This window comes from Triticum dicoccoides, chromosome 1B, assembly GCF_002162155.2.
Source record: "Triticum dicoccoides isolate Atlit2015 ecotype Zavitan chromosome 1B, WEW_v2.0, whole genome shotgun sequence".
Classification (NCBI taxonomy): domain Eukaryota; kingdom Viridiplantae; phylum Streptophyta; class Magnoliopsida; order Poales; family Poaceae; genus Triticum; species Triticum dicoccoides.
In genome coordinates this window covers 220,352,911-220,367,715 of record NC_041381.1, presented here as the reverse complement: position 1 = coordinate 220,367,715, position 14,805 = coordinate 220,352,911, and the positions used below count along the sequence as shown (strand labels likewise).

Here is a 14,805-nt window from a genome sequence, read left to right as displayed (position 1 = left end):
CCGCCCAATCTGGGCGTTGGGATACTCACTCAGGGCGACAGGGTCATGACTCACTCCTTTGAGGTTACCCCGGTGTCACTCTATGATTCGGCCAACACCAAACTGAGGCTACCATCCCCCAAGTACTTTGCGTTCACCACTTTAAGCCAGACGCCTCCGTGGATCCTGATATTTGGGGAAACCTGGGCAATGAAGACCCGGTCGGAGCTCATGAGAAAAGGATCTCCCAGTAGGAGGAATTGGTTATCGAGCATGACAAAGGGCCCCTCTCGCTCTAGCGAGGGGACCCGGGCGACGCCTTTTGTTTCGGCCCCTATCACAGGAAGCTCCAAGCACGACCCCCTTCCTTGGCGAAAACCTTGGAATCACGGACGATACTCAGGAGCCCTCATGGATCTTCGAGATCAACGGCTACCTGGATGTTAATATCCTCCATGAAGATGACGTGAACGCGAAAATGATTACCGAACAGGCGAAGCGCTACATGCTAATGGACGGAGAGCTCTACGAGCGCGACGCTGATCGAATCTTGCTCAAGTGCATCTTCAGGAAGGAAGGTTGTGACCTACTCGCGGTCATACATGAGGGTGCGTGCGGTAGCCACACTGCTTCATGCACGTTGATCGGTAAGGTTTTTCGGCAGGGTTTCTAGTGGCGTACTGCCCTGTAGGGCACCACATACATGGTCCAACCCCAAGAGGTGTGCCAACTCCATCCAAAGCAGATCTACTAGTCAACCCAGGCCCTCCACACCATCCCCCTCTCGTAGCCCTTCGTGGTTTATGAGCTGGACATCTTTGGGGCCTTGCCCCGGGCGGTCGGGGGCTACGAGTACCTCTACATGTCATCGACAAGTTCACCAAATGGGTGGAGGCCGTGCCCATCGCCAAGGTCACCGCCAACACCGCCATTAGCTTCTTTCGAGGGATTGTGTGCCGCTTCAGCGTCGCGAATCACATCATCAAGGGGGAGAATTGTATGAGATCTCACATTAGGTGAGATCGTGAGATCAACCCTAAAAATTCAATTTAGACATTTCAAAAAAAGTATGAAACTATTTGATAACATCCATGTGGGGTACGTCTACAACTCCGAAAAAATCATCTCAAATCTCGATGTATATTTGGAGATGCAAAAAAGACAAATTTGAATGTGAATAGTGGCAGCTTTGGGTGAATAATACTTTGATACTATTCACGTACTTTTTGTCTTTTTTTTTCTATTAATGCATGTCGAATTATAAGCTGAAACTTTTTAAGGTTGAACCATCAACCATTGATGTGTGTCTACAATTTTTTTGAGAATGTTTGAACTTTTAGATTTTTTTTCAAAAAATGGATCTCATTGATCTCACCTAATGTAAGATCTCACACAAGTCTTCCCCACATCATCACCGACAACAACACATAGTTCATCAGCGTTGCCTTCACCAAATACTACGAAAGGCTTGGGATATATATAGTAATAAAGTATTAGAGACTTTACCAAAATCAAGCTACTTTATTTTCCGAATTGTACCAAAATCAAGTTTTCAACATCTACGGCCATCGCGAACCAACCTGTGGTTGGATGGTTAGAGGAACTGTGGTATCCCCAGATCAGCAGGATTCAAGTCCTGATGCTCGCATTTATTCTTGAATTTATTTCAGAATTTTCGGCGATGCGCATCTAGTGGAAGGAGACGTCCCCGTTGATGACGAGATGTCTATGCTGACTTCGTAAATTTCAAGATGATATGCCGGCTCAGTCTTTCGAAGATGCTCATAGGGATAGGGTGTGCGTGTGTGCGTTCATAAGAGTGAGTGTATGCGCGTGTATATGAGCGTTTGCGTCTGTACTGTGTTAAGAAAAAAACCTCTACGGCCATCATGGACCAGCCATCTTACCATAATCTCCCCATCATCGTCCACCGTCAGGTCCCATAAATCCAACGGCCCGTAGTTCCTCGCCACGTCACAGGAACCACCTCACCACCAAGCCACGGCCCCGGCCAATGGCGTGCGCCATAGAGCCTACACCTACGTGTCCGAACCACCTGCATGCGTCCGGTCATGGATCCGGCGGTCCATCTAGCTTCCCCCCTCTGGAAGTCTCGCCAAGCGACTACCACTTTATTCTACTTCTCCGCCCACGCCCAGCGAGCACGAGACTGACGACGAGACCCGAGAGAGGCCGAGACCTGGAAGATCCGAATCCATCGCCGCTCCCCCACGCGACGAGATGTCTTCACCCGCAGAGTGAGTCCTCTCGAATCCTACAGAAGTTTAGCATCGTCTTTTGCTCAATTCTCAAATTGCTAGGCACAGATGCGGTTATTCTTATTGGGATCGATGGTTTGGGCGGGGCGGTTAACGGAGGAGCTGGAGAAATATTGTTCGGATTGGACTCTAGTTTCGTATGCTTGAGCTAATTGGATGGGACTGTGCTGGCTTTGCAAGGGAGCGAGGGGCGGGTGCGGCGGGACACGCTGTAGTGTAGTGACTGTAAATGTTCTTGCGACGAATTTAGTTGTGTTAGGGTTGGGACTACCTTGGAGAGTTAGCGCAATTTGTTTCGTGTTATTTCGTCGGTCTGATCTGCTTCTTGCTTTACTGTTATATATACTACACAGCTAGTATCTGTCAAGGTTTGGCAGCTGCCATACCTAAATTTTTCTGCAAATACACCTAGTACACATACTAGTAGATGTAAACTTTGTCACTAGTACATGTAAACTTTGTCACTGGTTTGCGAGTTGTGATTCAGTGCGCGTTAGGCCTGGTTGCTGCCTACTGGTGGGCCTGATGCATTTGTCACTGGGTTTGCGAGTTGTGATTTGACCCCACAAATAAATTAAACACACCAATACATGATCCGACTGGCCAATAAGCACCATCATTTTGCTCAATCTGTTCTCTAAAAAAAATTAGCGGCCGCCAGTTACAAAATCTCGGAAAGTCGAAACAATTGTGGAGTTGTGATCATGTGTGCAGGCGGTAGGCACACAACAGCTGCGAGCATAGCAATCACTGGCCGGCCGGTGGGTTGGGCTAGACAGCAAGGATGTGAGAACTACTGGGCTAGTATGCAGAAAACGTCGAAGAGCGAGGGCAAGTACGTATGGAAGATACATAACTGAAACTGAACTTGTTTTGCAGCAAATGTTGTTACCGCCCACTGAACGTTTTTGAAACTAATTGGTTAGTATTGGTTTTTGGTTGTACTTGCCGAACACAAATACATACCTAGTTAGTATTTTATTTAACTCTTGCTTAGTTGTATTATACATGGTTTTCTCCTTCATAAATTTTGCCACACCTAAAAAATATTCTTGCCTTCGCCACTGGGTGTACATAAGAGATTATCCTTGTGAGTTTGTGACATGTATGGGGAACATGGGAGCTCGTCTTTCAAACTTGAGCAGGAGGTCATGGCCGCCTTTTCTATTTCAGGATAATTGAGCCCTGAATTGGTGGTTCTACCAATTGATTGTTGTGAGTTGTGAGACCGTAAGCAGCTAGGCCGTAGTTCTGGAGCTTAGCGCCAATTCGAAGGGATACATTGGTTTATAAGCTTGTTGTTTCAATAGCTAATTTGTACTCCCTCCGTCCCAAAATAAGTGACTCAACTTTGTACTAACTTTAGTACAAAATTGAGTCACTTATTTTGAGACGGAGGGAGTAGTTCTCATGAACAACAATTCTCCCAGATGCTCGGTTATTTATGCTGATGTTTTTTTGGGAAGGTCCATGGGAGGCTGATGCCCGCTTACACTGACTTTTGCTGTAGTTGGCCACAAGTTTCTCTTGGTTTGTAAATTTTGGTTTCGGAGGCATGGTTCCCAAGTAGCACCAAGTGCAGTATTCTGGAATTTCGCAGTCTTCAATATTAAAATATTCCATAGCTAGTACAGTTCAATAGCCTTCTGGCAGTGAAAATGTGAAACATTGGATACTAATGTCCTAAAAAATAATAATATCTAGATTTCTTGTACAAAAATGAATTTCTAGACTGGTTAAGAAATGCTTAAATAACATTACGTCAGTTTTAATAACTTCTGCTCACATACAAGTGGAGAAGGTATACGTCAAAGGTTGCACGTGAGACCAACTTGATGTACAACTTAAAAGAATTGAGGTATTATCTTTTGTGCCTATTTGTTGGGAACCTACTACAGACTCATTGCAACATGCTTGCAAAGTTGCAATACAATCAGGCTCTGGCCGCTAAGAGCCAACAATGGTTGGAAGTATCCGTGTTGGAAGTTTCCAGGATACACATTTGGTCAGAAGAAGTCACTTTTTGGTATAATTTTGAAATGTTGAACTAATTTTGTATGATTCTCATACACTATCACTGGCTTTGCTTAAAAGATTGTTATCTAGATTTGTTAACTGAGAACTGAGATTTGGATATGGCAAATTTTGAGCAGTTTGACACCAATTAGTTCTCTTGCGTAAGGGCTTTACTCTGTTTATGTTTTCCTTATAGGTTGACTTGATTTTTGTTGGTTTGCCCCATACATTTATTTTGCACTATTAATGTATGTCACCTTGAAGTTTTATTTGCAAAATTCTCTTGTTTGTTCTTTTGTGATAAATACTTCTGATGTGTAATTTAATGTCTTCCGTGATGTACATCACAATTACTGAATCATGATTGTACTGGATGAACTTCTCACTGGCATTAAAAATAGTTTGGAGATCTCTAATATTAGAAGACAAGAATATAAATTCTAGCTGCAGTTTAGCTTTGTGGTTCACTTCTAATAGGAAAACAGAGATGATACCCAGCGTGTTGCTGCGGGGATTAATTGCAATATATTTCAATGAGATTTGGTTATATTAGAACATGAATATTTGTATTAATAATACGAGAACTGAAACTGAAAATGCATGTAATTTATTGTATTTGATTATTGTATAGTAGTAAAAAAATGTTGGGTATAAGTAGCATAATAGAAAGGAACTTGCTAAACATTTTCCCATGAATGGTTGCATGTTGTGGTGGGTTTTCTCCCATGCATGGTGTTAAGATGGGTGCATATTGAGAGAAATAGGTTAGGATGCTGAATCATTATCGCAGTGGATGAGCTATATTTTTTTTCTGCATTAGTTCAATCTCGGCAGTACGGAAAAATTGAGGACTTACTTTCCTATTTCAGGTACTACAATTCACTTCCACCAGTAAGCAAGGCATATGGGACATTGTGTTTCTTTACCACAGTGCTGGTTCAGCTCCAGATACTAGACCCAGGCCTTCTTTATTTATCTTATCCCCATGTGTTCAAGAGTTTTCAGGTTAGCATCTGCTCATGCTCTCTCTCTCTCTCGCATTAGTTATTTGTAACAAGCACATTATGATCCTGCTTTGAGATTGTACAGTAATCTTCAATTTTGGACCACGCAGATATGGAGGCTATTTACAAGCTTCTTTTTCCTCGGCAAGTTCTCCATCAACTTTGGTATTCGCCTTCTGATGATGTAAGTCTTGTCAGATACCTATTAATCACAATTACTATAAACACGGTTACTTTCAGAATATTATAAAGATAAACTGGCAGCTGTTGGTTGAAATTGTTTATGTATGTTGCCATGTAGAGCAAGATATGGTGTGCAGTTGGAGAAGGGTTCATTTGAGAAGCGGACAGCAGATTTCTTGTGGATGATGATATTTGGTGCAATCTCGTTACTGGTTAGTGGCACTCCTACTTATTACGTGTTACAAACAAATGAATCAAATCTCCTAAGAGTTAAATTTATTTCTATCTTGATTGGTTCAGGTACTGTCTGCTATTCCCTATCTCGAGACTTATTTGTTGGGTATTCCTATGGTTAGCATGCTTCTTTATGTCTGGAGCCGAGAGTACCCAAACTCTCAGATAAGCATGTATGGCCTCGTCCAATTGAGGGTAATGCCTTGTTCTCATACTATTATTAAGTGCTTGATCGTGGCACAGAACTGCCCTAGATTGAATATACTCATGTCGTAAATGTACTTACTATTTGTGCAGTCATTTTATCTACCATGGGCTATGCTTGGATTGGATGTGATATTTGGCTCTCCAATATTGCCTGGCCTTTTGGGCATTATGGTTGGACATCTGTACTACTTCTTTACAGTGTTGTATCCGCTAGCTAGCGGAAAGAACTACCTCAAGACTCCTATGTGGGTGTATCCTTATGGTTATGAAGCATTTTTCTCTCAATCATAGTTACCTACCAACATTGTTTACTACAGCTTTTTTATGATATTGTTACTTCATTCCCAGTGATATATGCTCGTTGGTTCCTTAACATGCTGCACTTGCACAGACACAAGATTGTTGCTCGATTCAGGTTGGGCGTGCAGGCAAACTCTCCAGTCCGGCCAGCTAACACAGGCCCTACTGCCTTCAGAGGAAGAGGCTATAGACTCAATCAGTAGACTGCTGCGACGCCTGGCGATGTACAAGAGGCATGAACAGGTTAACATGGATTCGATCTAAACTCTGTGGCAGCTCTAGGAATCTGGGTTGGGATTTTTCCCATTGAATCTGTAATGTCCTCATCGAATAACTACAGATGTGCACTTGCATTGTACCTGCGAAGTAGAGCTGCATGTCTTCTCTTTCTTTTTTAATACTCCCTCTGATACATATTACTTGTCGCTCAAATGGATCTAGATACATCTATTTGAACGACAAGTAGTATGGATCGGAGGCTGTAGCAAAATCTGCTTATATGATGTTCTCGATTGCACGCATGATCATGTCGTATGATGTGCCTGCTGCTGGCATCCTACATGGGCCGTTGGGTACTGAAAATAGTTTTGGTGGGCCGTTACTGATTTTGCCGATGTGCCATTAAAGTGTTCAAAGCGAAAGAAGTTAAAAGCTTAAGCACAGTAGCCAGTTCCTTGTTTCTATGGCCAGACTCCAGTTGCCCATATGTAGCTCTCGAAAGAGCACACTGAACACTTGAGAGCAGTATTTGAAATACTCAAAACAGAATCAGCTGTGCGCAAAGATGTCCGAATGCACTTTTGGCCAGAAACAAGTGGACTACCTGGGGCACATTATTACTGTAAATGGAGTTGCTTCAGATTTCTAAGTTAAAACAGACCCTTCTACATTACAGGCTATTGCAGATTGGTCCACACCTGCAAGTGTCACACAACTTAGAAGCTTCATTGGTCTTGCAGGCTACTACCGGAGGTTCATTAGAAACTATGGAATTATTTGGAAGCCCTTGTATCAAGCACTGAAGAAAGATATTTTTAAGTGGACAGGAGCAATGACCCTTTGAACTTTTGAAAACCACTGACTGGATATGACGTATGAGCAATATTAATGCAACAGCCAACAGGGACAACCCATTGCCTTATAACCTAACTTTATACTAAAACCTAACTTTATATTAAAGTTAGTACAAAATTGAGTCATCTATTTTGAAATGGAGGGAGTATACACGTGCAGAAAATATGCAGGAAACCTCTTATATATTGGGATAAATACAAAAGGCTACATGACTATATATAGTGTACTAACATAAAGAACTGGAGACACTACTTTGGTGGTACTTCAAAAACTAAAGGTATTCAACATAACTATTGGCTAAATTACTTAGTTACAATTACACAATTGAGTACAACACAAGGGAAAAAAACAATAAAGTGGCTGATTTGTCCGATCGAATCAGCGACAAATGAGACCACGACAAAGACAAAGAGTTTACCTGGCACATAGACCGCATCGGCGTCCATCAAAGATCCCATCAGATCTCTGTGTTCTCCACGCGGGACCTGCATGAGCCACCATTTTCTGAGATGATTTCAACAGATCCCTCGGTAGGGTATCCCGGTGTGGTGATTAGGTCGAAAGGCAAACAGGAGACGGTTTTACCCAGGTTAAGGCCCTCTGATAGAGGTAAAACCCTACTCATGCTTTGTATATATTTTGATTGGGGGTGTACAAAGTACAAGTATAACCAAAGAATTGCATGATGATCTATTGACTAGTTCGGCCATGACTTATATAAGATACTGGGGCACATAGGGATACACAACCTAGTCGGCAACGTCGGTGGAGGGGAGTCCTCCACGGCTCGGGCTTCCTTGTCTTGAACGGCAAGGCCTCCAGTCTTCTCCTATGAGGCCCATGGGCCAGCCTGATGGCCCAGGGTAGAACCAAGCTACTAGGGAGCCTCAGACCGACCTACTTGGGCCGATAATCGACAAGGTGAGGCATATCTGGGCCGTAATACTGTCAAATCAATGTGGATTTATTTCCCAAGATTTTCAAAATTCATGTTGCTCCTAGCATTGTACATGCGGTTCTATTTGGCGCATAGGTCATTCTATAGCGACCTAACGCATGCCACCATCGCGTGCCTGTCCAGTGTATAGGCCAACCCTGTCTAGTTTTTCCCACCGGTTGTAAGAAGTTCTAGAACCTTCCATGAACCAGTTCTTTTTTTCTTCTTCTGGTTTTTCTTTATTATTATTTTGATTTTTACTTTTCTATTTTTTCCATTATATATTTTAACCTTTTTTATATTTTCCTTTTTTATTTTATGAACATATTTAAAATTTGTGGACATCTTGTCAAATCATGATCATTTTTTGAAATCAAGAATAATTTTATGAAATCCTGAACCTTTTTTAAATTCACAAACATTTAAAAAAATCATGATCCTTTGTTGAAATAGTTAGCATTTTTAGGAAAATTCATGAATAATTTTTGAAATTTGAACATTGTTTTAAAATTCGTGAACAATTTATTGAATCAACAAACATTTTTCGTATTTTGGGAACAGTTGTTGAAATTCTTGAACAGTTTATGAATTTCCTGAACATTTGTAAAAAAATCATGAACGTTTTTTTGAATTCGTAAACATATTTTAAAATTAAATATTATGTTTGAATATGTGATTTGTTTTTCAATTTGGGGAACAATATCGAAAATTACCAAAAATTTCTAAAAAAAATCATTAACAATATTTGAATTCACGAATATTAATTCATGAACATTTTTTTAATATCCGAATGTTTTTTTACTTTCCAGAATATTTTTTAAAAATCATGAACATATTTTAAATATGCATACAGTTTTTTCAAAGTCTCAAACATTTTTTGAATCCACAAACATTCTATGATTTCCGGAACATTCTTCAAATTGACGAACATTTAATGATTTATCTAACATTGTTAAAAAGTTCGCTATTATTCTGAAATTGGAGCTTCTTTGAAATCTCGTATTATTTTAAATTAGAAAAAACAAAAACAGAAAAGGAAAAAAAGAAAAAAATATCGATGTGGAAAGCAGGTGCGTCCTCCTGGCACATGGGCCGGCCCAAAAACATGTCCTGGGGAGCGGGGGCTGCGCTCAAATTGGAGGCCCCCATTGTATCTACCTTCGCAATGGCTTTAATTCAGCATCTTAATATGTACACGCACATGATGAGCGAACCTGGATTGTAGTAACAGGCTGTAGTACATGATAGCCGTGGAAGCAATCAAAGATGGTAGCGCGGCATCGTATGCGGCAGTAGTACATGAAATAATAGATAGGGCTAAAGATTTTGAGTCGTGTATCTTTAGCCATGACTTTAGAACCTCGAATGTCGAGGCCTACAATCTCGCTAAGCATGCTTTTACTCTAGGGATCGGTCTCGTGCTTGGTTAGGCCAGCCTGAAGAACTTTTATTCGTTCCTATAAACATTGTGACGTTCTAAATAAAGCTTATGAGTTTGTCTAAAAAAAGTAACAGGTTGATAGGTACTAGATGTTTTTTGATTTAGAAATTGGCACAAAATTGTGTGCCTTGAGTGGGACTGAGTGTATGGATTGGACCAAATTCCGTGTCGGGAGGAACGCAAGGGAAGAAGTGAGGCATTCAGAATTTCAGAGCCTCACATTTCCTGAGAGACTTGCTAAGAGCATCTCCAGCCGCGCCCCCAACAAGCCCCTTCAAGACCTTTTTTATCGCCGGTGTCAAAAATCTGCCCAGTCGCGCCTTCAGAAGTCCATTTTCTCGCCGTTAGGGCCGAATTTGGTGTCGACGGACCCATGCCGAACCCGGCGCGCTGGGGGCGCCCGGGGAAACATTTTTGGCGCGAAAACCTGGCGAGCCCGACGAGTCGGCGACTCGGCGCCATCGTCGTCCTCATCACCATCATCGCCTTGGTTCCCGCAGGAATCAATGCGAAGGCTGCCGCGCTGCCGCGCCGGTCAGCCTCCATTGATGCCTCACAGACGGTGCAGTGAAGGCGCGCGGCGATGCGCGTCCCGCCAGCTCCCGCCACGTGTGCCACGCGTACACACGTCGGCCGTCCTCTCGCTGCCCACAACCGGCTATAAAAAGCCACCCTTCCCTCGCCAGTAAGCTCACACTCAATCGCCACATAACCCTCTCCCCTCTCGACCTCTCACCGCCGATGCTTATCTCTCCTCCCTCCCACTCCGACGAGCATGGCTGAGCGCTACCCAGGCGATGGTGCGGCAGCCAACGGCTTCGGCCGCCGCCACCTGCACAAGGACGAGGCGCGCCTCCTCCACGAGGCCGACTACCCGGCCCCGCCGGACATGCGGGTGCCGGGCGCCTGGAGGCTCAGCGCCGGCGGCGTCCCGGTGCCTCCAGCGCCCACCGGAGCTGAACGGTGGGCCGAGATCGGCCACATCTGGTCGTCGCTGCCGGTGGAGGTGCGGAACCAACCGAGGTACGCCCCCGACAGCAACACGCTATGGACGGCGTACTTGGAATGCCACCACGAGGAGGAGCTTACCTCCACTGACGGCATCGAGCCCTGCGGCTGCCTCAACACCAACGGGAGGTGCCAATGGTGGGGCGTCCCCGGCCGTACCCTCGAGGCCGTCCTTGAGTACATCGAGTCCGGCAACATGCCACACTTGGAGTACCCGGCGGCCTCCTCCTTCTATCACCGCGGCAGCTCCTGGACGCTGCGGCGAATGAAGACGGCGACCTCCTCTTCGTCAGGCTCCCCGTCCACCGGATCGCCGACACTTCGCCCCGTCAAGCCGGAGCCACAGGAGACGCCGCTCCAGCGCCGCACCCGCGGTGACACCCTAGTCATCGACGAGGACGGCGGTCGCCCCTCTCCTCCATCTTCTCACCTCGTCCAGCCGAAGACCGAGCCGGGGCTGCTCCCCGTGAAGAAGGAGCATGAGGACATGGCCGCCGCCGAGACCGCCCTTAGATGGGCGCGGGAGGACTATGTCCGCGAGGAGATGGCGCGCCAACGCGTGCCCTCGAGGAGATCTATGCTCGGCGCCACGGCCGTGAGGAGGGCGGCGCCCGGGCCGTCCAACCCTCCACGCATCGGCGACGCTGGTCAGGGCTGCAGCAAGGACGTCGGCGGCCCGAACGACGACGACTACACCAAGATGTATCGGCTGTTCGGCATGTAGAAGGCGTGCGGCGATGGCGACAGCGACGCAATAGTTGTTTTAAATTATGTTTGTTAGATTTTGTACAAATACCAATGAAATCACCTAGTTTGGCCGAAGTTCTGCTGTGTTTGGATGAATTTCGGCCGAGTTTGGTTTTAAAAAACCGGTGTCTAGGGCGACCTTGGGGCGGCGGCTGGGAAACCGGCCGCCCCCAAGCTGATTTTATGGCCGGTTCGCCCCCAGACGGCGCTATTTCAGGCCTCTGGGGGCCGAATGGCTGGAGATGCTCTAACGGTTCATTATTTCTTCTTGGTCACAAGCCAGGGAATTTCCTTTTATCATTCCGAAGTTGTTGCACTGCATTGCTTTGATTTTCCCCTGTACAGCAGCCGAAATTCTCTTTAAGCTTGCCTGGCTTTTAGTTCTTATATCTGTTCGACAGTCAAGCCATTGCAGGTCAGAAGCGCTCTTTGACTGCCATATTCAAATGGAAACATGTGATGCTCAGGTAAAAAGTTATGCACATTGGTAAGTGAAAATAGTATCATTAGACTTTTTAGAAAAATATTCTTCTAACATCATAATATTGTAGTTATGAGAAGTAACAGTAATTTTGGTGAAAATGATGTTCGCACCCATTTCGCATTTGCACCTGAATGTTCTCCATCCATGTACGAAGCAACATTTTTTGATGCATGCTAGCATATCCTTGGAAGCAATGCTCGTTCATTCAAGGCGTGTTTGGTTGCCGTCGGCTACAATACCTGCATTGCATACTGTCGTGGAATTAACACGTCAGATGTCCTCATGAAAGGACTTAGTCGTGGAGCCATCGCAATGGGTTAGCTTGAAGGTGTTAAACCGGACAAGGGACACGGGAGTTTATACTAGTTCGGCCCCTTCGATGAAGGTAAAATCCTATGTCTAGTTGTGATAGGATTGATTGGGTTTCGATGACCAGGGAGGGAAATACGCTTGCCTGAGTCTCGAGTTGTTGTTTGTTGTTCCTGAACCGCCGCCGGGTCGTCCCTTTATATACACAGGTTGACGCCCGGCCGGTCTACAGAGCCCCGAGGCCGACTCATACAAAGTGTCCGGTTCGGTCTTTCCTTTCCTAACTTATATTACAAGTTTACATAGTCATGGCGGTTTACCACTATGGGCCCTAATCCGCCTTTGGGCTTCGGGCCTCTAAGCTTCATTTAGTAAAACGCCATCTTCTGGATCTTCATGGGCTTCAGCATAGTCGAGGGTGAACCGGATCCTCCTGGCCGGTTTACACTTAGTAGCTATATCCTCAACATTAGGCCCCAGATTGATTTGAGTTTTTTCATGTCAATCTTCAATACTTCAAAGATATCTTGTAGGCATCTTCTTGTATTTTCGTAAACCGCCATATTGTCTTCTCCTGTAAATTTTGTAAACCGCCATGACGTCATCTTCTGAACACAGCAACGGTCCATCATGACATCATCTCTGTATAAAAAGATTAAAAAGATTCCCTTCACTTAATGGTTATCCCGAAAATTGAGGCGACAGGCGCACCCATTCTGCCGCTTCAGGCTCCTTAATTCTCGCGCCTGCCGTTTATTCTTTCCTTTATAAATAAGGCCCGAGGGCCCTTCTCTCTTTTCCCCTTCTATGCCTTCTTCTTCCTCGCGACGCCCAAGCTCTGAAGCTCCGCCGCCGTCCGCGACCCTCGAGAACTGCATCGACAAAGGCCGCTGCATCAACCTGAAACGGACCAGAAACTCGTCGCACCCCTCCGCAATCTGAAGTGGTAAGTTTCCTCTTTCCTTCATCTTTAGATCCGTGTTTAGGGTTTGCGAGCTCCTCTGTACAGTTCTTCATTCTTCTTCTTCGTCCTTCCTTCTGCCGCGGTAGTTTTGATCCAATAGCAGTATAGATCTCATGCGGTAGTTACTCCGCATCCGTTTTTAATGCTAGCAGATCGTCCTTTTTCTTCTGTAGAGTACACGACCTTCCCTGTTCTGCTTAGCGCCTTTAGAAATCATAGAAAAAACTGCTTTACGGATGTGCGGTAGATCCAAATAAATTTGATCATTGTGTGAAACATGTTTCTGTCAACACTTAGCAGAAATTTCGAATCCTGGCCCTTTTGCCTATGGGCGGTTTAACCTTTGATAGCAAATCCGCCATATATCATTAGCCCTCTCTTAAACCGCCAACTGAACCTTGCATAGTATTTTTTCTCCGGTTTAACACTGAATTGTACACCTTAAACCGTAAGTTGTAAAACCGGCACTTGTTTTTCCTTTCAGTTCCCCCCTTCCGGAATGACGAAACAATTCGCTTCTTGCAATTGGGTTCCGTCCCGGATCACGGAAACACAAATCAACGGTTATGTCACCACTGGTGCTTTAGCCTCAAAAAGGGTTCTCCACTGGCGAGTTCCGGAATCGAAATGTCCACCTAAACCTCAAGAAGGAGAGGTGATTATTTTTATGCAACACTTAGACCGGGGATTCAGTCCGCCCGGATCAAAAATTTTCTGGGATGTCCTCGCAAGTTTCCAACTCCATCCGCAAGATATTGGTCCGAACTCTGTGTCCAATATATGCAACTTTCAAGTATTCTGCGAAGTCTATCTTCAAGAAGAGCCAACCGTGGAGCTGTCCCGGGACTTCTTTCATTTGAACCGCTGTACGGAATTCTCAGATGGTCCCAACACAGAGCTTGGCGGCGTTTCAATTCAGAAAAGGAAAGAAGTTGACTTCCCTCATGCAAAACATCATAGCCATCCTAAAGATTGGAATCAGACCTGGTTTTACTGCCGGAACACTGCCCCTGATGGAGAAAATCCTTTGTCGGGTTATCGCCCTCACCGGCTTAGCAACGGCCACCCATTACCTTCACGCTTGACCGCCGCAGAATGGAAGAATTTTGCACCTCAACTCGCCAAGCTCCGGGCTCTGATGGCCAACGGTTTAACTGGCATTGATCTTGTCCGCTGCTGGGTTTCTTGGGGCATTTTACCTTTAAGCCGCCGCCCCGGATTGATGCATGAATATACTGGTGATGTCAAAGACCCTCAACGATATGACGAAATAGTAATGACCGATCTTGAAGTTACTGAATCGGTGAAGAAAATGCTTGATGAACCGATCTCTGCATGCAGCCAATCCGGGTTGGCTCCGTTTTGCGTCTCCAATAAACCGCCAGCGGTAAAGTTCATCTAAATACTTTACTGATTTGCTTCTGTATTGACTGTGTACTAACCTTTCCTTGTCTTAATTTCAGGCTAACAACTCCTTTTGGAAACGGACTAAACCGGCCCGGGCTCCTCGTGCAAAGACCAAGGCCACCAAGAAAGCTGGCAAGAAGAAAACCACCGAGTCTTCTGATCCGCCAGAAGATGAAGAATCAGACGCTGAGGTAGAACTTGACTCACTTGGTTCCTTTTTCGTTCATCTTAT

The 14,805-nt window shown here is 45.0% G+C and overlaps 1 protein-coding gene across 2 annotated transcripts; it reads left to right on the top strand.

Annotated features, from left to right (window-relative positions):
* The first annotated feature begins 1,972 nt into the window (after positions 1-1,972).
* LOC119329041 (derlin-1-like) lies at positions 1,973-6,729 on the top strand. 2 transcript variants are annotated; one of them, XM_037602032.1, is made up of 8 exons: positions 1,973-2,237; positions 2,973-3,093; positions 5,144-5,279; positions 5,389-5,462; positions 5,580-5,673; positions 5,762-5,890; positions 5,993-6,153; positions 6,294-6,729. In XM_037602032.1, exons 1-8 carry the CDS (start codon positions 1,994-1,996, stop codon positions 6,403-6,405), a joined length of 1,071 nt encoding a protein of 356 aa, XP_037457929.1. In that variant the 5' UTR covers positions 1,973-1,993; the 3' UTR covers positions 6,406-6,729. The 2 variants fall into 2 exon arrangements, with proteins under 2 accessions (XP_037457929.1, XP_037457935.1); XM_037602038.1 differs by lacking the exon at positions 2,973-3,093 and having other exon boundaries at positions 2,087-2,237.
* The last annotated feature ends 8,076 nt before the right edge of the window (positions 6,730-14,805 follow it).

Coding starts and splice junctions, on each gene's coding strand:
- LOC119329041 (XM_037602032.1), top strand. CDS start 1,994: ATGGCGTGCGCCATAGAGCCTACACCTACGTGTCCGAACCACCTGCAT. Junction 2,238..2,972: donor GAGATGTCTTCACCCGCAGA/GTGAGTCCTCTC, acceptor TCATGTGTGCAG/GCGGTAGGCACACAACAGCT. Junction 3,094..5,143: donor ACGTCGAAGAGCGAGGGCAA/GTACGTATGGAA, acceptor TTCCTATTTCAG/GTACTACAATTCACTTCCAC.